At 27.7% G+C, this 24,025-nt stretch overlaps 2 protein-coding genes and 1 long non-coding RNA gene across 3 annotated transcripts in view; 1 reads left to right on the top strand and 2 right to left on the bottom strand.

Moving 5' to 3' along the window:
* The window catches only part of LOC132935101 (uncharacterized), a 29,395-nt gene extending 24,315 nt beyond the window's left edge, over positions 1–5,080 (bottom strand). Inside the window, 1 exon segment of the mRNA XM_061001564.1 lies at positions 4,730–5,080. Coding sequence (XP_060857547.1) covers positions 4,730–5,080 — 351 coding nt within the window.
* A 4,748-nt stretch (positions 5,081–9,828) lies between these two features.
* Positions 9,829–17,292, bottom strand: LOC132935228 (transcription initiation factor TFIID subunit 7-like). The gene is made up of 9 exons (XM_061001704.1): positions 16,585–17,292; positions 15,597–15,719; positions 15,353–15,433; positions 12,166–12,372; positions 11,959–12,103; positions 11,701–11,828; positions 10,837–11,086; positions 10,593–10,762; positions 9,829–10,486 (listed from the first exon to the last, which is right to left on the bottom strand). The coding sequence occupies exons 1-9, from the start codon at positions 16,660–16,662 to the stop codon at positions 10,457–10,459; spliced, it is 1,212 nt and encodes a 403-aa protein (XP_060857687.1). The 5' UTR covers positions 16,663–17,292; the 3' UTR covers positions 9,829–10,456.
* Positions 17,293–22,621, top strand: LOC132935229 (uncharacterized). The gene is made up of 7 exons (XR_009663189.1): positions 17,293–17,505; positions 17,645–17,888; positions 20,376–20,570; positions 20,648–20,740; positions 21,653–21,870; positions 21,946–22,267; positions 22,347–22,621. It is a non-coding gene; the product is annotated as an uncharacterized LOC132935229 (long non-coding RNA).
* Positions 22,622–24,025: the final 1,404 nt, after the last annotated feature.

Raw genomic sequence — 24,025 nt, 5'->3', positions numbered from 1 at the left:
AAGTAAGAATATTATCTAGGGCATCTTATCGGCTTTTGTTATATTTCAATTTGAAAGTAAATTATAAGTATTTTAAAATTGTAAATTGTTTATACGTCATCTTTTATTACTCATAACTCAATTTAAAATTAAAATACAACAAAAATCCCTAGATGTCCTAGATAATATTCTTACATTTGAATTTTATTAGAGGTCAATTCACTCTAATTTAAAAATTAACGGGGCGAAACGTGATCTGTTGAGCGTAAAATTTGCTATGTCTTACAAATGTACAACATAGCAAAAACTGTTTTGTGCGGGACAACTTTTATCTTTCTGTGTTTGTAGTATTGGCTCCAAAATATCTGAACATATAGGGTGAAAAATTATCTATGCAACAGAGTGCCTATATTTTATATAACATAAATACAACAAAAGTTATTTGCTTCTAAACATTTGATTTTTTTTATTTGCTAATAAAAAATTATTGTATAGTGTTATTAAAAAAAAAGCACGCTATTGCACAGGTAAAGTTCTTCTTTACGTGTTGTGAAAAATTGGTAGTTCAACAACATAATATATGGTGCGATAAAGTTGTCCCGCGCAAAACAGTTTTTGCTATGTTGTACATTTGTAAGACGAGGACTACACATGTGGGTGACATCCTCTTAATACTTTTAGAATGGAATTCTTATTTTTACTCAGTGTTGTATCGTCGCGGACGGCTTACAGCGTCGGTGTCTGCGCGTACGGCAGCGTTGTTGAACTATCAATAATAATAATAATAGTGTGGCTTGGAAGGTGCGTTGGCTGCTACCAATCGTGCAATGCGGCTGAAAGTAAGTAACGCCGGCTGATACTAGTCCCCAGATGGGTAACCACACGGGTTCGTAGTAGTAAAATCTTGCCATAAATACACGTGTTTGCTTACCTACCTACCGCAACAGCACCTATTACCATACGAACCTTACCAACCACAGTTTATAATCCCCTACAACGGCTGTAATAGCCATAGTTGCCGGGCTTAAGTCCAATAATAAAAAAAAAAAAATAATAATAGTGTAACAAAATAAGTATCTGTTCATAGTTTAAAATTGTTAGTTGTCATTATTTAGTTTATGTATTGTTGTAGTTACAACATGGTTTTAAGCTCCAGTGATATTTTTGAAAAAAAGTAACTTCTATTACAATTGAATTAGGTACTCAAAAATAATGTAACTTGACCAAATAAAAAAAGTAACTTGGAAATAATTTAGTTACAATTTTGATAAGGAATTAGTAATATAATTTAATTACCAAAAATAAGTAACTTCCCAACACTGCAGGCTGTACAGTACGTTACAAGCGGGTTACTGAAATGGATGGTATTTAATTTGAATGGAATGGTATAGTATTATCATTGTATCTACACCAACGAAAAACGATTCTGAGCGGAGTCAAACCATCAGTCTAGGATATTTTACATAATATTTAGGTATATGTGTTATTACTTATTATTAATACAGTAGCCGGTAAGTTGAATTAATATTTTAAAATTACAAAAAAATTACTAAAAACATCACTCTTGGTTATAGTTAATATTATGTAATTTCATCCAAATTTGAACATAAAATAATAACTGTGAACTAAAAAAAAACTGTGTTTTTATACTTTTTAAATGTTTTGATTAGGTACAGAATAAAATAAAATTTGAATTCTATGATATAATATCATTGTTTACGAAAAACGATTCAGAACGAAGACGGTCAGTCCAAGGGCGTCCGCAGGAATTTGTCAAGGGGAGGGCAAAATATTTTCTTTTTTACATTTTTTGTCTCACTATCCTATTAGTTATAAAGTATTTTTGTGACATATTTTCTTTCATATAGACAAGGAATGTAAAAATATTTATGAATTATACGTACGTATAGTTAGTTAAAACTTAATCTTGCAGCATTAATTGTAATTAATTGTTATGTAATTTTAAATTATCAAATACATTTTTTTTAATAGATAAAATGTTACCGTTGGTTTTATAATTGTAGGTAAATTATAAAATTTATTATTTCTAGCTTATTCAGTCATTGATACTACAAGCTTGAAAAGTTGTAGCTATTGTAGGTGGTATGCCATCTATGAACTTTAAATTTTTTTATCAAAAAAGAAAAAACTTTATTCACACTGCAGTATTGGCGTATTGCACTTGGTCCCACCACTATATCTAATAATCTATAAAAGCAACGTTCTTATTTCTGACTCTGAATCAAGTGTAATAAAATTCACTCTGTAAAAAAAAGAAAATGTTTTTATTTTTAATTTAAAAATAGTTTATTTTATGATATTTTATATTAAACGGTAATGATTGAGGTTGGGATTATAATGAACTTTGCATTGTTTTCCAAATCCACGCGATACTCGTTTTATAACATACCTACATTGAATTTTTTGACGATTTTAAATTTAAGGCCATTTTTTGCATTTAAAGATTTTTAGAACATTTTGAAGTTTATTCTAAATTTAAATTTATTTTTTATTTTTAAATTTGCACATGTTTTTATATGATTTTATAGTAAATATATGATCTCAAGTTTAAACGTATAGTTACAGAAAAAAAAAATTAATTTTCAGATTAAATAAGTAGTCTAAATGATAAGTTATATCTATTAAACTTTTCTACAATCATTTAAAAGTTTAAAATGTATATAAGAATTTATATCTTTAATATTAAAAAGGTGGGTAAGTGGATATCGCTCTGCTGTACAGTAGGTTGCAAGTGGGTCACTATAATAGATGGTATTAAATTTGAACTCAATGATATAATATCATTGGATAAGAAAAACGATTCTGAGCGAAAACGGTCAGTCAGCCTATGATATTACCAAGTATATTTGATGATATTATTGTGAATAAAGTAATTTATATATAACCTATTTACGTGGAGCCTTGTTTTCAATTTTCAATCCTTAGCTGTAAAAGTTGAACATTTTATAAATTTTTAACTACAAAATAATTATAAAATTATAAATTTGATAAATTTTGTCAAAATTTGAACTTTAAATGCTTATAAAAAATTAGATCGATATATCAGGAGCCTTATATTAAATTTTCACGCTTTTTTACCCAACAAATAAAATTTTATTGATACCTACTTATAGAAAAAAAAACTAAAAATAATTGAAACTGAAAATGTCCGTAAACAGCTCAAAAAGTATCAAATTATTTTCAAAATTTTACCGTGTATAGAAAATGCTAATATAAACGTTTAGAAATTTCATACATATATACAGTTATTTGTTTTAGAGTTACAACAAAAACCAAAATCGATTTTCTCGTAAACAGATTTTGCGTAAAAATTCCCGTTTTACCTTAATTTTTCTTTTGTTTTTCACGTCGCGTTTGAAAACTACTGAGAAATTTTTACTTTTGACCTCCCTAAAGTACCAACTAGATTCACTTTCCTATCAGAAAAGTTACTGTTTTGAAGAAAATCCAAGCACTTTTACTGTCCTAAAAAGTGATAACAGACACACAAAAAAAAAACACACATCATTGTAAATCAATACATTCATCACTTCGCTCAGAATCTTAAATAAAAATAATTTAGTCCACTATTTAGAATTGTTAGGTCAGTTTTAGTTTTTTTAAAACATTAAAATCATCAATGATAATATATGAAAATCAACCCTGAAAAAGACATTTATAGAATAAAAAACTATAAAAATTAGAAACTGAAAATGCCCGTAAACAGCTAAAAATAAGTCAAAATATTAAGAATAAATCATTATTCATTACATACTCGTAAATTTATGTATGTTTAATGTTTATATTTATAAAACAATAAATTACAATTTACAAAATATAACTAATAGTATACTTAGTTGTAATTGATAAATAACATAACAATTGAAAAATGTACATAATTTGTTCATAAAAAGAAAAAACATACAATATTCCATATTCTTTAAGAGGACGCTACACCCGCATGTGTTGTCTCTGTCTTACAAACGTACAACATAACAAAAACTGTTTTGCGCGGGAAAGAACCGAGAATGCTATAGTTATAACTAAGAAACGAAATTTTCACACTGTAAAGATGAAAACATTTACTGTGCAACATCGTTTTTATTTTTCCGTTATCACAAACACCAAAAAAGTTATTATTGTTTAAAAATGCATTATTTCAACCTTGAATAACTTTTTTTGTATTTGTGATATCGGAAAAATAAAAACGATGTTGCACGGTAAATGTTCTCATTTTTACAGTGTGAAAATTTCGTTTCTTAGTTATAACTATAGCCTTCTCGGTTCTTTCCCGCGTAAAACAGTTTTTGTTATGTTGTACGTTTGTAAGACGGAGACAACACATGCGGGTTAGGTTAGGTTACAATTGAAAATGTACATAATTTGTTCATAAAAGAAAAAACATACAATATTCCATATTCTTTAAGTATTTTATATATTATAATAAATATGTATCAAATTAAAATATCAAAAAAAAAAAAATTCATACATATAAAAATGAAGATCATATTAAAAAATATATAATAATAACCATGTGGTTACCTGGCTAGTTAACTAGTATATTACAAGAAAAACATTCAATAACTAGTGTTGATTAATTTTTAACTGTTTAAAGCCAAATCAAATGACCCAGATTATACATAGTCAGGCCCACTTTCATAGGAATAATGCAATTCCAATTGCATCTCTAGGGTTCAATAATATTGACCGATTTAAGGCATGTCTTGCATTATCTTGATCATTATTTTACTCTTTCTGGATTTAATTTGATACATTTTTTTAAATAAATTATAGTTTCTGGATAGTTTTTAAGATTATGCAAATTTATCATAGCCAGTTCTAAATTAATATCAAAGTTTTCAGGTTGAAGGTTTAAGCACTTTTTGTATACTTCAACAGACAATACCATATTATTTAGATGACAGTATGTAGCTGATAAATTTCTTAATGCAATTATGTTTTCTGGTTCTAATTCTAATACTTTCAGAAATTCATTAGCTGCGTTTTGGAACTCCTTAGACCTTAACATTAAGGTATGCCATTCCCAAATGTAAACGAGTATTCTTTTATAAATCAAAAGGATTATTTGGTGCTCCGACATGTTTAACCCGTACACGTTTTCCTCCATGTATTTTATTTTCGTGTTTGCTACGATAGTCGTCGTCAAACACACTGCCACAAATCAAACATTCTAGTTTAATTCTTTTTCTTTTTTTTAAAGAAACTTCACTCATTTTAATTACTAAGTAATAAACCACAATCACGTTTGAGTTATGAGCACAATATACAAATATATCAAATAAACAAACACGTTACGTCGTTACACCGTCCAAAACATAAACAATTTTTGACTATCATCAATTGAACACATATTGTTATTCTAAATTGTATAATAATTAATAACAATAATAAAAGTAATAATACTAGTAGTACTGATTAGTGGTTAGATGTCATCATTGATTATGGAAGTCGGCAATTGGCGTTCGATGTTATCTACACTAACAATTTGTTGTAAATCCATGATATCTATTTTTAGAATTTTTCTTGTTTTGCGCATTAGCGATTATCATAAACCGAGGAGCCAATGTTTCCCAACATTTTAATAAACCATAAACCATTTAGATTATCTGATTTCTCAATACAAAATAGTAAATACAAATTTAGTATTTACATATTTTAGCATTTGATCACCAGACAACGAATTGCCGATTTTTTAAAAATTCTTAGAGTAGGGCATTTGCCATAGTCTGCCCCCCCCCTAAATGACGCCCCTGCTGAATGTTTATATTTTGATATCCTATATACCATACAATTTTGAAAATATTTTGATCTTTTTGAGCTGTTTATGGAAAATTTCAAATTTTCATTTTTTATTTTTTTATATAAATATCCACCAGTAACCTAATGTACTGCAGAGCGACACCCACTTGCCGACCATTTTTTTTTGTTAACTTTTAACTTAACTGAAGGCAATTTAATTGAATTAACTTGACTTGCAACAGTTAATTATTTCCATTAACTTTCCCACCTTTGTTTGTTTTATTATAGAGAAGCGCTGTCTGTAAAATAAAATTTTACTGAAACAATATTTTTAATACATCTGGGAATTAATTATAACCGCCGCTGGATGTCATCGGGATATATACAATTATGTACCTAGTACACTGACGCAGGAGAATAGAGAGTATCGTCTTAGAGGGCCTTATACGTCGTCTGTGAGTATAGTTTGATCACTAAATGCAAAAATGAATAAATCGTCTATCATATTTCAACTTCTCCTTTGATACAGTACATTGTATGTTAAAAATGGAGGTTGTGTAATTTGACATAGGAATTGTGATGACATTTTTAGTAATTGCAAAAGTAATTTAATTACACAAGTTGAATGATTATAATATGGAAAGAGAAAATGTTTGAAAGATGTTGCTCCCGGTATAACTTTAAAGTATAAAAATGATTTTTTTGTTTTCATGTACAATAATTAATAATAAGCAAATTTCACAGTTTAACAGATTTCCACATTGTATTCAACAAATCTGGAGGTACTGCATTTTGGCGCGTTTTTATTTATAGTGGTTTCCCATCATAAGCATACTCCACTCATTTTCTTTGTTTCTTAATCATCCTAAACCACTACACCAATTATCTAATGTCTTGATTGAATTTAACGTTTTCAATCATACACTGTAAGGTACAACACATAAATTCCCTATTTTATAATATAACCATCTGATTGTTTTGTATAGTCAATAAATTATTTCTATATTTATTATATTCTGGATGTATAATATGTAAATATTATAAATTTATAAAGTTTAATGTTAAGGCCAGCTCATGTATTTTTAGTAAGGGGCATTATTTAGGCAATATGCAATTTCGTTGCCGCCACCCGTGGCAATTGTGTTGGTCGTCAATGATGAAAAACTATGCAATATTAATTTTCAAGCTTAAGCATATTATTATTACATTATTACATGATATATTATAACTAATGAATGGTAAATGTAAATATTATACATTTATAAAGTGTAATGTTAAGTGTACTGCAGTAGGTCGTGTTATAAGGCAATTGGTATAGGCAATATAACATTATGACAAAAAGTGATTTGTAAGTGTGCGCAAAGTAAACGCATATAAGTGTATGCGAGTCTAATTTGTTATTGTTTTCAGTCAATATTTCTTAAAAATGTCCTGAATTATAACAGAAAGACCACATAATTCAAACCTTGTATGTCGGTCGTTATTTATATTCACCGTCAATTAACTTAAATTGTCAAGGCATTGACAATGATATTAAATAAGATACACTTTTTTCGATTAAAATAATGGCTGTTTGACTAAAATGCCAGACAAAACTGAAGGAATCTATTTTGAAGAATTCCAATTTTTAAAACTATTAACAAGTTAACTAGGTTATTATTGAGGTGATTTTGAATATCTATTTTTACAGCTATGATATCTATGAATCAAAATGATATTTTTTAATTAAGGATATCATCCATCATGAGTCATGACACTAATAATATTTGGAATATTAAAAATTGCATCAATTCAAATCTAGTAAACTTGTTAATCAATCATAATCCGTTTTAAATGAATACCAACCTAGCCCGAAACCCCCTCCAATTTTTCCACCCCTGCAAATACTTGAATCATTAAAAAAATTACTATATAAATTTAGCGTTTAAAAAAACGTAATATTGTGTTCTTGTACTTGCCTAAATAAAAAAAAAAAGATTTATAATAATTGTGACACTTTACCCATTTAAGTATAATTGTTCATTAAATTTATAAAAATTATAATTTATTGTAGTTTTTAAACGTGTTTGAGAACCCTGCACTCTTTTATAAAATGTTAGTAGGGAAACATATTACGTGATCAAAGTTCTTAGTGCATCTGAATCCAGTTTAGGTAATTAGTAATTACTAATTACTATCTTAAAGAAATATAATAATATACATATTTTGGAGTTGAAATAGTAAAATGAAAATAAATAATAATAAATTAACTTGTAAATTTAATAGATACATCAGACATCTAAGATGGGCGTAGAAGTTCAGTTAATTAATGTATGTAATTCATTGTTTTGACTTGATTTTGATTGTTTAATTATATTTGTAGGCATTGTGCACAAGTAATTGTTTACAGAAATCTCGGGTTGTTGATAAAAAATGTAAGCTTTTATTGAGCAGTGGTAATAATGAATGCAAAAATCATAGGCGGTTATTGGGAGGGACTTGGGGGGCTTAAGCCCCCCCCCCCCAGAACGTAGTCAAGCCCCCTCGGAAGGTTCTAGTATCTCTACTTCAATTACAACAAACAATATTGATACAATTGTAGAAAATAATCAAAATATAAAAAAAAAATATTGTTTTGTAAGAATTTATTTTCAACTGTTCCCCTTAATTACCGCTGATAAGACCGTTATATTATCCTATCCATATCTTTATTATCTATGATAATCTATGACAGAGGACTATAGATAAGTAGGCCAAACTCTGCTGGCCACCTGGAATGCCGCCCGAAAACCATGAACCATAACCATTGTTCTGGGCATGAACAAAAATATTAAACAACAGAATATTTTTCTCAGCTTTGGTGTGAAATAGAAACCTTTGCTAAAGATCTTGACATATCAATACAAACACCGTCTAAAGGTGAGCCTTGATTATACATATATTTATTTATAATTCTTAATTTTAAGTAAATATTTACTTAACTAGGATGTAAAAGAAAAAGACAAGAGCCAACAATTTTTAAAAATGTTGATGTCACTGCAACCAAAAGTACTGAATATAGTATCAATGAAACTAATGAAACCACTGAAGGTTATTTAAAAAAAAATGCTTTCTTTCCTGTATTTGATGCTATATTGGTAAATCTGGAAAAAAGGTTTTCTCCTGAAAGTCTCCAAATGGCTACAGCTGTTTGTCAATTTTGTCAACTTAACTTTGAGGAAAGTGTTTTTTTTGTAGATCATTATAAAGTAAGTATTGATTTATCGTTTATAAAAATGAATTTCTACTTACACTCTAGTTTTCTAATTTAAAAAGTAATCCTGTATTTTATATATTTTTTAGGATTTGATGTGTGTATCTAAAGATTTACTGAAGTCAGAAATGGCAGTGGCAAAGAATTGCATATTGCAGTCTACTGACGAAGAATATATATCTTTAAATTATGTAAAAAAGGTTTTAACAAAAAGTGTTTTCCCTAATTTATACAAATTATTTCAAGTTGCCATAACAATACCAATAAATTCCTCAACTTGTGAAAGGAGTTTTTCAGCAATGCGTCGAATCAAAACTTGGCTTAGAACTTCCATGTTGCAGGAGCGGTTCAACAACACATCAATATTGTATATTGAAAAAACATAACTAAATATATTAATACCGATACTGTTATAGATATATTTGCAAAAAAAAAATAGATTAATAACATTAAAATAAAAAACATATTTAATAGCTTTAAATATTTATTTATTTATGTTCATAAAACCTATACATATTTTGGGCCTCAGATAGAATAAAGTAGGAGAGCTACTAGCTTGCAGGTTGAAGTGTCTAATAATGTGTTGACGCTAATGGATATGGTAAAAATGTTAAGCCCCCCACGGATATGATCAAATATCCGCCTATGGCAAAACTGTATTGATACATTTTCTAAAAAAACATGCCAAACAGGAAGCTGACAAGCTGCTATTGTAAACTCATATATTTCAGATAAAGAAAATAAAAATACTGTTCAACAAGAATAAACGGGATAAATATTATACTGAAAATTTGAAAATGTTATATTATTATGTAAGTTTAAAATGAAATAATTTAGTATTTTTAAATATAATATAACTCAATTAAAAGATACATAAAAAAAAACTATTCTGCTAACCGCTTTCACAAAATATCCAACTGATAACTTTATATTATACAACCTTATCAATACTTTGATTAAAAAAAATCTGTATGTCTATAACATACAAATTACAAACTAAATATAACAATAGGGATAATATTATAAGGTGTGTCACAATGTTTTCCAGTAGAGTTATGTCAACCTTATAAAGTTATAACTTTACTTATAAGTAATAAATATTTAAAAAGTAATATTATACCTTGTGATTAAATTAATAAACTGAATATAACTATGAAAATGCTTGATACTTCAAAAGATACAAAAATTACATTTTCTTTATCTGCTATGCTATTAGTAAATTTAAAATCATACATAATTAATTGATTATTGATCAAATGTATACAAGTATATAAAAAAAAAGTGATTTTCTGAATATGTATTTACAATTGTTTAGTTCAGTTTAAACAAAATATCAATATACATAATGGACACTTGATTATTTATATACTTATTGATAAATAAGGATTTGAATTGAACTTATCTTATATTATATTATATTAACTTATTATAAAATGATTATTTAAAACATTAAAAACCAGTCTTCAAATAATATTACAATCTGAATTAAAGATGAAATGATTGAAGTTCTCGAATCTATAACAAATTAGGCAAAACATGTACAATAGATCAGTGGCTGTATAAAATATATTTTTATAATCGAACAATATATTCTGAGAAAAATATATATAATATAGTATACCTGTTGTTCTTTTTCTAGTTGCTCAGTAAATAAATTATTAGATAAACGTATAAAACGTTCTCTTAAATTTATATTTTCAATATTGGCAATTTCCCAATCTTGTTGTGATTTACGTTCTTTAAGTACTTTAATTTCTTGTTGCAACTGATCAATTTTATGTTTTACGTCATCTGAAACAAATTTAATGTTTGATAAATATAATAAATATATACCTGGGGATTTGTTGATTTTTTTTATAACTTACTAGCAGACACATTTCCAGCTTTTAATGTTGATAAAACTGGTGTATCACCAAGTTCATTATCATCGCTAAGTTCTAATTCAGACTTAAAATCCACACCTTCATCATATCTATAACTCATACTTTCATCAAATGTGGAAATTATTCCTCCTTCTTTTTTTATTCCATGGTTGGAATCATCATCAGAAATAAACATTTCTTTAGTAAACTCTGTAATAAGGTTCTTGTTTCCAGAAATTGAAGGTTTTTCCTCCTAAAATTGAAATTACTATTATTTAATATATTTTGGCTGAGGATTCCTACGATAATATATTGGTTTTATAATAATGTATTTTTTTATAGACATTAGAAACTATTTTATTTTTATTATATTTTCAATATATAATAAACATTTTCAAGCTCTGTCAAAACGCATTAAAATTGAATTCAAGATCCCTTATAAATTGTTCCTACACCAGTTACAAATTCCAAAGATACTTAGTCACAATTAAGGTATTAAATGAAAAATTAATGTCTCTAGCAAGTTTGGTAGTTATTAAGTTGTAATTAAAAACATATCAATCATAGAGAATTGAAACTTTTTACCATCAAGTACTTTATACTAGTGTAGGTAGTATAAATAAATTATAAAATACCCATAGAAATAAAGGTTAACTAGAAACATACAACTACAGACTCCACTCAGTTTGCACACTTTATATACAATGATTCCACGCAGTATCGTTTTTCATACGCAATGATTTATCATTAAATTCAAATTTATTACATCCACTGCAGTGGTAACTCAATGACTAGTTATACCAAAATCTACTGTATATTAAGTTTCTGAATCCCCAGTGGTAATAATAATTGAATTGAAAAATTTACCATTAATGAATTAGTATCAGACAAACGGCTATTGTCATTACTCATATCATCATCCATATCCATTATATTTATATGACCAACTTCTTCATCTGAATCACTTAGAGCTTCACCAAAAATATCTCTTTCGGCTAATAAAAAAAATATAAATAAACAGTAACATGGAGCTAACAAATAAAGTAAATAAATTGAATACCCTAAGAAAATTGTATTCAATGAGTTAAGATGTAAATTTAATATTATAAAAACTTTAAACAATACCAATGTCTTGCTTTAGATTATTATGCATTTCACCTTGCATAAAAGGTTCTTCTTTACTTTTTCTATTGTTTTGAATCTCTGTTTCGGATACTAGTTCCCATTTTACACTAAGAGCTTCACTATCACTTTTTAAAAGATATTTTACCTATGACAATATAATAGTACACTTAAAGATATATAATCACTTTTAAATAACAATTAATTAACCTCTTTTTCAATTTCTGGACCGTCAGTAGATTGTTTTATAAGGGTTTTACGAAATCTTCGTTTTCGTACATTTTTCAATGGTGGCGTTACACCATGTGGCCACAAATATTTTTTATCCACTTTATTAGGTTCTTTTTTTTTTGAATAGTTTGTTACCACATCTTCGTCAGACAGAGATAATTCTTCATTTTCTTTGCATATAATCATCTAAGAAAATAATTATATTAGTTAGACATAAAGAAAATGTATTATTTAAATAATGAGTAGGTAATAGACAAATAACTTTAAACAAAATATTGAATAATACATTTTAAATTACAATAAACCACATTTATTAGCTACTGAAATATATCCTAAATTTTAAATTTGTATTTAACATGATTATAGTAGATTAATTTTAATAATTTACTAATAATTATAAATATTTACAAGTAAGGTACAACTTCTTTCTAAAAGTTTAGTCTTTCAAACTCTAACGAGTTGAAAAATGAAATAATAGTTTGGATATTTTAAAATAAAATTTGTGCAAGATGGTGGTAAAGCAACCACAAATAAGAAAATTCAGCGGTTAATTGGCAAAATACAAATTGAAACAAAAATGCTATTATGATATTTTGTAATAATAAATAGTACTTAAAAAAATTAACTAAGTACACATATTAATTCAAACATTAATTTAATATTATTATATAACATTTATTTTTGCACAAATACTTAATATAATATTGTACATAAGCAATATTTTTAATAGTAGATAGTTCCGCGAAAGACCACAGATAATATTGACAGTTTACTATGTATAATATTATCAAAGAGTACCAAGCTCAGCTCATGGAACAACGCACAGTATGCCTATATGCACACACACACAAACTAATACCAAACAATTTATTTAATATTGATTTAGGTTTATCACAAATATCCAACAATTTAGATATTAGTTAAAAAATTCAAGAGAAAATTGCAGATACAAAAATTGCACAGCACAAACTGAGACAATTAGACTAGCACAGATCAAAAATAAAATAAAACATATCGATGACGAATATAATGATGGCATTAGGGTTATTGAGTATATTCCAAAGATTTTAAATGCCTTTGCTATTTGAATTATTTGACATTTTAACTGTATATTTTATATTATATGTCATTTGATTGGCTTATATTTAACGTGCATATTATGAGTTAATAATATATATAATAATATCAAGTTTTTAAAAACTATTATTTTTAATATTCTTACACCATTACAATATATTTTTAATCTAGTTCTTACTACTGGTGTTTTTCCACATTCATTCAAAAATACTATCATTATCCCGTTACATAAGAAGTTAAATAAAAGTGATTGTACAAATTATCGACCAATAGCACTTACAATTACACTATCCAAAGTCTTAGAAATGTGCATCAAAGATAGGCTTTATAACTTCTTAGAAACATGCTCAATATTTTCCTGTAACCAATTAGGTTTCAGGAGAAACAAAGGTACCGATAAAGCTTTAATGGCTGTAATTAGTCACATTTATAACAAACTAGATATGAATAGAGCAATAATAGGACTTTTTCTAGATGTTAAAAAAGCTTTCGATTCGGTTGACTATTCAATATTGCTAGCTAAATTAGAAAAATACGGTATCAGGGGCAATGCAAATAACCTTATATGTAATTTTCTAGAAAATCGTATTCAACAAGTAAGAGTAAATGACAGTTTAAGCGATTATCGGATTTCAAATCATGGAATACCACAAGGTACTGTATTGGGTCCTCTTCTTTTTATTGTTTATATTAATGACTTATTGAATATTAAGTGTAACGGATCAATTTTAAGTTTTGCTGATGACACCTCAATTATTATAGATGACATAAATAAAAATCATATTCATAGTAAATCGACGCATGTATTAAGTATCGTCAAAATATGGTTTGATAATAACCTCCTAGAACTTAATTTAACAAAAACTTGCTTTATGAACTTTAGTATAAATAAATTGCCACCCACTAGAAAAAATTATCTTAAGGCACACCTCATAAATTGTAACGAATTTAATATAAATACAATGTCTGCTATTAGAAATGACAGTAAGTGTAATTGCACTTATATTTCTTCAGTACAACAAGTAAAATATCTAGGTATTACTATAGATGCTAACCTTAAATGGCAAAATCATATTATTAATACAACTAGAAAGCTCAGACTGTTGTTCTATAAATTTAAAACTATTAGCAACATACTATCACCAATCACAATGAGAATGGTATTTGTAGCTATGGCTCAGTCAATTTATTCATACGGTATTGGGAGTTGAGGTGATGCCTACAATATACATCTAAATTCACTTGAAACCACTATAAATTCTCCTATTAAAATATCTTTTAAAAAACCATATAGGATGAGCACTGTATTGTTATATAAAGAATGTAATCTTTTAAATTTAAATCAATTATATGCACGGCATATATTATCGAATATGTTTTTCTTTGATGTTCAAAAATTTAAATTTAAACATAACCACTGTACAAGAGCTAAGCAAACCAATATGTATTTAATTCCTAAGTGTAGAACGGAATTTGGAAAAAGAAACCCCTTGAATGCTGGAATTAAGATGGCTATGGAATTAAATATTGACGTTGGTTTGTTTAGAATCTTTAGATATTATAAGAAAATGGTAAATGAAAAAATTAAATTGCTAACATAGATAATTTTTCTGTATTCCTGTCAATTTGTTATATTTATTATGTTATTCTAAAATATTTAAAAATTTATATTCATGATAGCTTATTTTCACATAATCAACTATGATCGACTTATAATGTGTTAATTTAATTATTTAGTAAATGTAAGAGTTATTTTTTAAGAACCTTGTCTCCACAACAAGCCTAGTTTACGGAGACAATCATTTATATATAATGCCAAATTATAATATATATAAATATTTGTAATTGTACATGTATGTATACATTTCTGTTTTAAATGAAAACAAATAAATAAATAAATAAAAAATAAAAACATAATATATCAATATAACATCTCAACTTCCTGTTCTGAATGTAACATTCCAGTAAGTATATAGGTTCTTAGAGATATATTGCAAAAACTAATTAGAACACATATAAAAACTACATTTTCCATCCCCATCATATGCACTTAATAGTTTTGTATTAGATATAATATTATTATTTTTACCTGACATATATCTGCAGTTTTATATACAGACTTGTTGTCAATTGTTTTTTGTCCTTCAATGATAGTTGGTAAGTCAACAACCTATAGACAGGACAAAAAAAAATTATTACCACAAAAAATGGCTTCTAATATCTAAATATATTTTAATAACTGGATTAAACCAGTTGGCGTTGCCACTCAACATACATAATAATAAAATAAATGTCATATTATATAAACTATTATATTAAGTAAATTAATAAACCTTTGCAAATAGATGATGATTGCCAATGACAACTTCACCTCTGCGAATATCATTCTCTAATTTTATACTTAGTAGTTCATCGGAATTTTTTCTTATTATTTCTCTTAACGTATTAGCAGCATCCTAAAACACAAAATGTGAGTAAAAATCTATTATTATCATAATTTTAAAACATAGTATTCTTCCTAATAAAGACAAAATTTTTTTTTTTTATTTGAGATAAACAATCTGTATCTTAGGGGCACTGTAAGATTTTTTGGTAAGAGTTAATTATAACAGGCTACACTTGAGGTGAGAAGTCATCCACTAATGAGCTATAGCTTCTTCTTGTACTAATTTTATTTTTAGATCAGTGTGGATAGCGTGGTTTGAGACGTAAGGAGTGGCATTTAAAAGTTTCCTGAGTGCTATGTTTTAAAGGTTTGTATTTTATTTATGTTTGATTTTTTTGCATTACCCCATAGCTGAATGCCATATGTCCAGACTGGTTTGATTAAAGATTTATATATGAGCAGTTTTGTGTTGATATTAGTGTAATTGTTATTGCTAATAAATGTTTTGAGAAGGCGTAAACGAGAGTTTAGGTTTAGTCGTTTAGATTTAATATGGTGGGCCCAGGTTAATCGTCGATCTAGAGTTAGCCCAAGATATTTTACTGTTTGAGAGTTTGGAATAGAGATACCATGGATGGAGACAGCTGGGCAGGGTGAAAGTCTAAGGGTAAAAGTACAATGCACGGATTTTGATTGATTGATTTTCAACCGCCAATTGGCGTACCAATCTCCCATGAGAAAGAGGTGATTTTGGAGATGGTGGGAAGGAAGACAAAACTTAAGTATTATTTAATTAATATTGCTATGTAAAAGAACATTTTTTATAAATATTTTGAAGTTAATATAAAATACATGTGTTTTTAAAGTAACTGGTAAGTGGTCTTTATTGATAAATATAAACTCAATTAATAAATGTAAATTTTAATATGTACTACCGATGGCACTCTTAAAATAACTTCGGTTTCCAACTCAATAGTTTGTTCTGACTTTTGTTCCATCTTTGGAGGTTTCATTAACGCACGAATTTGCGATGTAAATTACTAATTGTTAATAGCTGCTATGCACAATAATAATATTTATTACACTTCCATATCGATAATTTAGGTATTAACATGAACCACTGTATACATGTTAAAACAATCTTAAATCGTGAGACGAACTGAAAAAAATACAAGTAAATCAAAAAAAGGATGGTAATAACGCGGATCGTGAGTCGCACACGGTAAAATATTGTCGCAAAAGGCAATGTCGTTTATCATCACGTAATATTCATATTTTTTTGATTGTAACGACTCGAATCGGCGGCACGATGACCGTCGCTAAGTTCAAGTCGGTGTGGCCTTGTTCAGGGATTAATATATAATATTATTATTAATCAGTTGCCTTGTTTTACATAATGTAACCACTTATATTCATGCAATTTCGGGACAAGGGCGCGATGTCCACGCGCCACATGCAAGTATTTCCATCTCCGGTTAAATCATGGACAAGTATACTATAAATGTATAGTTAATTTAACGGACGGTGTTCGGCCGGTAAGAAAATCTGTTATCAGCCGGTTGAGTGTAACCGAAGTGTAGATCATATTATTGTACAATATATTATTATACTCAATGCTAAGATATAATAATATTGGTATAAGGTCGCCGAGCGGTGGTGGTAAAATTAATTTGCCTTGACGGTGCCGCCGCGGTAGACGTAAAATTGTGTCCGGCCTAATTTTGCCGTAACCGCCACCGCTGCCACTGCAGCAGGGATTTGGGGAAGTGGTTCGTAGCGAATTTGTCTGACGGTACCTCTTATCAGCTCTTAATCATCGGTATCACGCTATCACAGCGTACTTGCGTTATCTAAGAGTAATTTATGATAATATTTATTTAAATAATAAAATTAAAATACGTAATATTATTGACTATTGTAATAATTTCTTATTTTATTAATTTATATATAATTTACCTATGATTATTTATTAATTTATTTTATATTCGTAAACAGAACATTCCTGAAGGTTTTGGATGTTTGAAAAAACTGTAGAAAATACGAATGCCCATCAATAAAAATTGGATAATACAATGAATCCTATACTCGTTGAACTATATTATGTACTGTTAACCGCAGTTCAAAAGAACTTTAGATTAAGTATGAGCCAATATGATGAGCTGATATCTCAAGAGTTGGTGTTTTGTTAGTGGCTGGAGGGCAAGGTACAACGCTTGGAGTTAACTACCCTAAACGAAAGGTATGTATGACTTGGGTTTGCCTTCTCATAAGTTGATATACCGTACACAAGGGAAACATATTCGCTGTCTAATTAGGCTGTCAAATAAAGATTTTGGATGCAGTAAAGGTTTACCGTGTTTTATAATGACTAGTGAATATACTGTTGGACCTACTCGTAATACTTATAGAAAAATAATTATTTTGGCCAAGTAAAAAAAAATTAACTTAAAAAAAAAATATATTGATTTGTTTTTTTATAATTTGGGTTGAAAACATTGGGGCATTCAGCAAACACTAGATATTTTAGTATATAGGTTTATAGGGTAGGTCATATGCTTAATTTTTTAAACAGCACGGTTTTAGTGCCCTGAAAACCTGGGTTTGAAAAAGTGTGACATGGACTTCTGCTTCTAAACCAGATTTTTCTTTGACATAATTTTCATTGTACCATTTACAGTATATAAGTATTAATTTTAATTAAACTGTAATTTTAATTTATTATTAATATTTAATGTAACAGTGTAAAGATTTAATTTCAAAATGTCAATAAATAATATGTTATTGGATTAATATACTTAATTTTACTCTTCGAAATTATGAAGGTTTAGTTCAATTATTATAATATTGGCTACTGCTATCTTTAAATTAATTTGGAACGTTTGATAAATGAACAGCTGTATTTCATAATTGAAATAAATATGATCTAGGTAGATAGTTACAATGTTCAAGTTTAAAAATTTTTATTTATTTCCTTAACTACTTAGATATTGTGTATTTTAAATTTTTTTATTGCAAGGAGCTTCAAAAAAAGATTTGCCCCAGGCATACGAAAGTTTAAATCTGGCCCTGCATGCAAGGCAATTGCTGAAATCTTTAGGTCTCTATACTATCTAGTCTATAATTTATTTTGTTAACATTATTATGGCTGAAGCCCACAGAAAATCAGCTCGTTATGTGGTGCAAAAATAGAAAATACTTTTGGTGTCAATATATCATGTAGGGGGCTTTGCCTCCCTGTCCCTCTTACACCAAATTAAATTAAATCTTTATACCTCAATAATCAGTTTAATAAAACAAGGCATTAACACCTAACTAGTTTTGGATAGTTTAAAATTACACCACAATGTATTAATTACAAATAACAATATAAACACAGTAATATTTTCAGCTGATAAAACCATAATATGATGAACATAATATTATATGATAATATAATCACTAATTAATAAATGTGTAACTAAAAAAATAACAATTAATCAAAATCTGTAGGTACTGCAGGGTACACACCGCACGACTTTTTTTTATCCTGGCATGATTTTATGGAGGCACAGTCTGCCGAAGGGGGCCAGTGCCCACCCGGGCCCCTCCCTTAAACTCACCTATCATATAGAAAATCCTGTAAAATTAGAGAATCAATGAACTAAACCAGCAATAATTTCAAATACAATTCCCATGTATAAAACCTAATAAAATTGAACAACTACATAGTATTAATATATATCACAAATAATAATATATCAATAGATAAATTATTAGGTAGTAAAAATTACTCATGTTAAACCACCAATTATAAATAAAATATGAATCCTAATGATCAATTTGTTGAAGGTGAAAATTAATTTTAGATCCATAAATAGTAGCTTTACTTCTTCAAACTGTAATTCTTGTAAATGCTCTTAAGAATGATGAAAGGCCTGGTAAATGAATAGAAAAAATAATTAAGCTACTAAGATATTATTATGTGAATATTATTTGATAGTGAGGGATAAATAGGGCCGGATCTAGACAAAATGTAAAATAAAATCCAAATTTTCTGCCTTTTTGTTTTGAATCTCTATTCACCCTTTCTCTCATTACCCATATACTCATACATATTCACAATCACATTGAGTTTAAGGCACAGTAACCTAACCTTTAAGTTATAAGGTATAATTCACTAAATAATTTTTTATTCAACTAGATAATTATTACATATTATATATTATTAAAGGATACAAATTTTATTTTTTAATACATTTAAATAGTTCAAATTTTTGTTGACATTTATCTAACTTAAAATAATACATTTTCTTTACAACAATTTTAAAAGCAATACGTTTGTATTTGTTATATTATTTCAATTTTTCTGTCTTTTAATGCTGCAAACTCTTCCATGTCCAATTTGTTTGATACATCGTTTTCAATAGAAAGAGTTGCCAGACCAACTAAACAAATTTGACATATTTGAAACCGCAAATCTATACTACAAAATATGCAGTTACATTGGAAAATAGTTAATGATATATTTATAGTAATATATTTAATAAACTACATAAATATTATTTTATTACTTTAATTTATTTTTTGACACAAACAAGGATGCTTTTGTTTCCTTTAATTACTACTTAGGTATTATTTAGCTAAAACCTCAATAGATATTAAATGTTGTATTAACAAAACATTGAATAGATAATTTTTTGATTAAATAATTTCTATGACATTTTTATAATACTTTTTTGTCTTCTAGGGTTAACTGTTGTTGGCATTAAAGGTTATGGAAGTAGTGGGTACGGCAGTATTATTTTGGTGGCTGCAATTCAAAATACAAACTATATTTGCACGTGCCAATTTGATCGAGCTCTTCAAATTTGGGGTATCAATTATCCAGAATGGGACAACCAAGGAGTTGGTAGTGATAGTTTGAAAATTCCTCAACAACCTAGTAAGTTGTTTGAATTCTTTTTAAGTTCTTTTACTTAGTTAACATTTATTTTTATCTAATTTTATTGAATGTTGTAGATAAAAACTCAGGGGTCCAATCAAAGTTAAGATAGTCATGGCCCAATGAAGTCAATTTATATGTCTAATAATCCATACCTTATGGAAACCCAGGTAGTTTTATTTATTATTTTCTTAATTAATCTGTATTAGAATACTGGTCCACTGTATTTACACTACTTTCAATAGTTTAAAGGCTGTTGTGTGCAAACTGCCAGAGATCTAGATGTTGGTGAATTTTTTTAATAAATAGTTGAAGACAATTTTATCAGTAATATAATGATAGTTTATGTCTATTTATTTCAAGTAAAATTATAAAAATGTATAAGTTGTGTCTACATGAGTGGCGTGAAGGTGTCCAGGTCCCAATGGCTATAGTATCTATATCTGCCTATCCAGTACTTCGGGCTGTTTTATAAATTATGCCTGTTCCATTGTCTTGAACCGTAGGGAGTAGGAACCACTAGTTCGCAATTTCCAAATACCTGAGCCTAGTTATCATTTATTTTAATGAACTAGTAAAGTTGACAAGCGTCTGGATACAGAAAACACCGAATGGCTGCAAGGTGGCAGCCTTACGCTCTTATCAAAAAATATTAACAAACATTCATTGTTCATAAAAATAATTGTTAGTAGTTCAAATGTTCAATTACTTTTTGACATCAAATTGGTAAGAATAATGTAGTTGGGTTCACATTAATTGTCATAATAATAATAAATAAATAATAATTACAATATAATAGGCATACACAATACACATCATAACACACAACAAACAATTTCTTGTATAGATACAGCTAAATAGTTATAATAAAATGTCAATGATCAAATTGGTAAGTATAATATAGTTAGGTTCAAATTAATTGTCATAATAATAATAAATAATAATTAGGTAAAATAATTTTATTTTTCCTTTATGAAGTACAATAAGTGTGTCCATAGATTTGTCTCTAAAAAATTTCAATAATGCATTTATAGACTTATCAAATCGTTAACTTTCTTACCTTCTAAATAAATACGTTTCAGAAGACTGTGCATTTTTTCAATATTATACTCCGTTTAACGAGAGAGTGTGACTGGGTGGCGACCAAAACATGTTCATTTTCCCGCATCCCCACCACATTCCTGTCAATGTTGCCTACCATCAGTATTTGTCGATCGCCGTCGTACCCCCGAACGACATTGTTATAATATACTTAGCGGTTACTGGTGTAATCATGTTTATTATTATTACATGTTTTATGGTATTTTTAATAATTAAAATAAATTATACTTATTTTATAAAAAAAACTCCTAATCTGATTTATTATAATGGTTAGTCGCAGTTAATATTTGTGGTGCGTTACTTGAGCCACTGTATACAGAGAGCGGACGCCACATGGTGGGGGAAATTTGGCCTCACGATGTCGGAGCTAATTCATTTCGATGCACATGGTTGTCGCACTCTCTATTGGAATGGAGTACAGTGTTTATCGCTAGATGAAGACGATGACAGTAAGCCCAAGATTCAACACATGTACCATTAACAAAATAATTAGCAAAATCAACAGCGTCATTAGCCGACAATTGGTTTATAGCTTCTTCAAAAATTATTTCAAAGGCTTTAGTATCTTGTTCATGAAGTAAAGTCCTCAAAAGTTTGTATGTTTCACATTTCTTATCTTTAGATTTGATTTTAACTAAATTTTTTCTCCGGGCACTATCAACATACCAAGTGCAGTATAATCTATGTTTTGGATGTTTCATTTCAACAATCCATGCATTGAAAAAACTTTCAGCCATGTCGGACATGAATGTTTGGCTACAATAATTGTCCTGTTAATTATCAGCACTGCCTCATCGATACGAATACTAATCATAAGGCACATGGAAAACCTTCTCTCATATCGTCAAGTACAAGAGTGTTGTTATTAAAGTGATAGGAATTCATATCATGAGTTTCATCTATAAAAATTACATCATGTCCATATTTTTCCAACATAGACTGTTGATAATTATTCATTATAGTATTAATTAGAAATCATATTTTTTAAGTTCAAAAATTGTTGATCTGACTCGTCTTGTTGTTTATAGTATATAAGGCTAAATTTGTCATCTTTTTTTAAATTTTCAACACTTATTGCATCATTTGCATGTAGTAGAGCTTTATTATTTATATTATAAGATGTTTGAATATTATGTAAATCTTTTTTTGTTAAGAGATGTATTCTTTCTAATGAATTATTTGAAATTTTATCACAAATTTCATCTAAAATATGTTCAAAAGGTATATTCTATTCTGAGACATCTTACTCACTATGTTATCTCATACGTCCTTATTTAATGGTAAATGTCCTAAATCATTATTATGATTTGCTATAAATTTAACTGTACATTTTTTACTCAATTTACATATTGTAAAATCTTTAAAAGATGGCCAGAATCCGTTACTTTTATTTTAACCTTTTGTTTTTTAATGCCTCAGACCTGTATTTTTTTAAATATAATTTCCATTTCTATGGCATTTAATAAATGTTTTTAATAAATGTTTTATAAATGTTTTATTACTATGATCATTATCAATAGATCGACAAATTTGTATGTAGCATGATTTGGTTATATGTTCAATTTCATTTTTCCATAAATTAAAATTTTCAATATTTTTGAATTCAAGACATTCTATGGGATACTTCAAATCAAGTGTAACAATAATTTCAATTGAATGGGTTATTACTTTATTTTCATTGAGATTTTTGATATAGCAAAATGATTTGTCACATTCATTACAGGAGAATACATAGTATAATTCCTTGTTTTTATTTTTTTGGTTGGTACTATTCTTTCAATATTAGTTAAAGGATATTATATGACATCTGTGTTTACCAAAAAATGAACAGTACCCTCCCCCTCAGTTTAAAATAACCACCCAATAGCCTAAGTTGCCGCGGGTTAATAAAAAAAAAATAAAAATATTTAATTGAATAATACACCAAATATTTTAAGCTAAATTATACTTGTATAATATTTTAAAGTAAGATTAATACATGTTAAGCTATGTTATTGAACTATTTATTATATATAATATTTTGATTTGTGGTTTATGTTTTCTGAATTTTTAACTGTGAAATAATTAATTATTGTTTAATGTCATATTATACTAGATGTAATTTTTTATAGTTACCTTTTAATAAAATAAATGTATTACCTAATATAATAAATTAGATGCATAATAATATAGTAAAATAATTTGATAATTAATGAAAAACAATAATTATTGCAGTTGGTACGGGGCATTTTTTTTCCTATGAATGTTGTTAGGGAATTTTTTCCGGGCTTTTTTTTTCTTAAATTTGCTATGTGAGGGGGGTCGGGGGAAATGTTATGTAAGACTGTTGTTAACTCAAAATAATAATAATCGCA

Source organism: Metopolophium dirhodum, chromosome 1 (genome assembly GCF_019925205.1).
Source record: "Metopolophium dirhodum isolate CAU chromosome 1, ASM1992520v1, whole genome shotgun sequence".
Taxonomy (NCBI): domain Eukaryota; kingdom Metazoa; phylum Arthropoda; class Insecta; order Hemiptera; family Aphididae; genus Metopolophium; species Metopolophium dirhodum.
The sequence above is the reverse complement of the archived record's forward strand: the minus strand, read 5'-3'. Positions and strand labels throughout refer to the sequence as shown.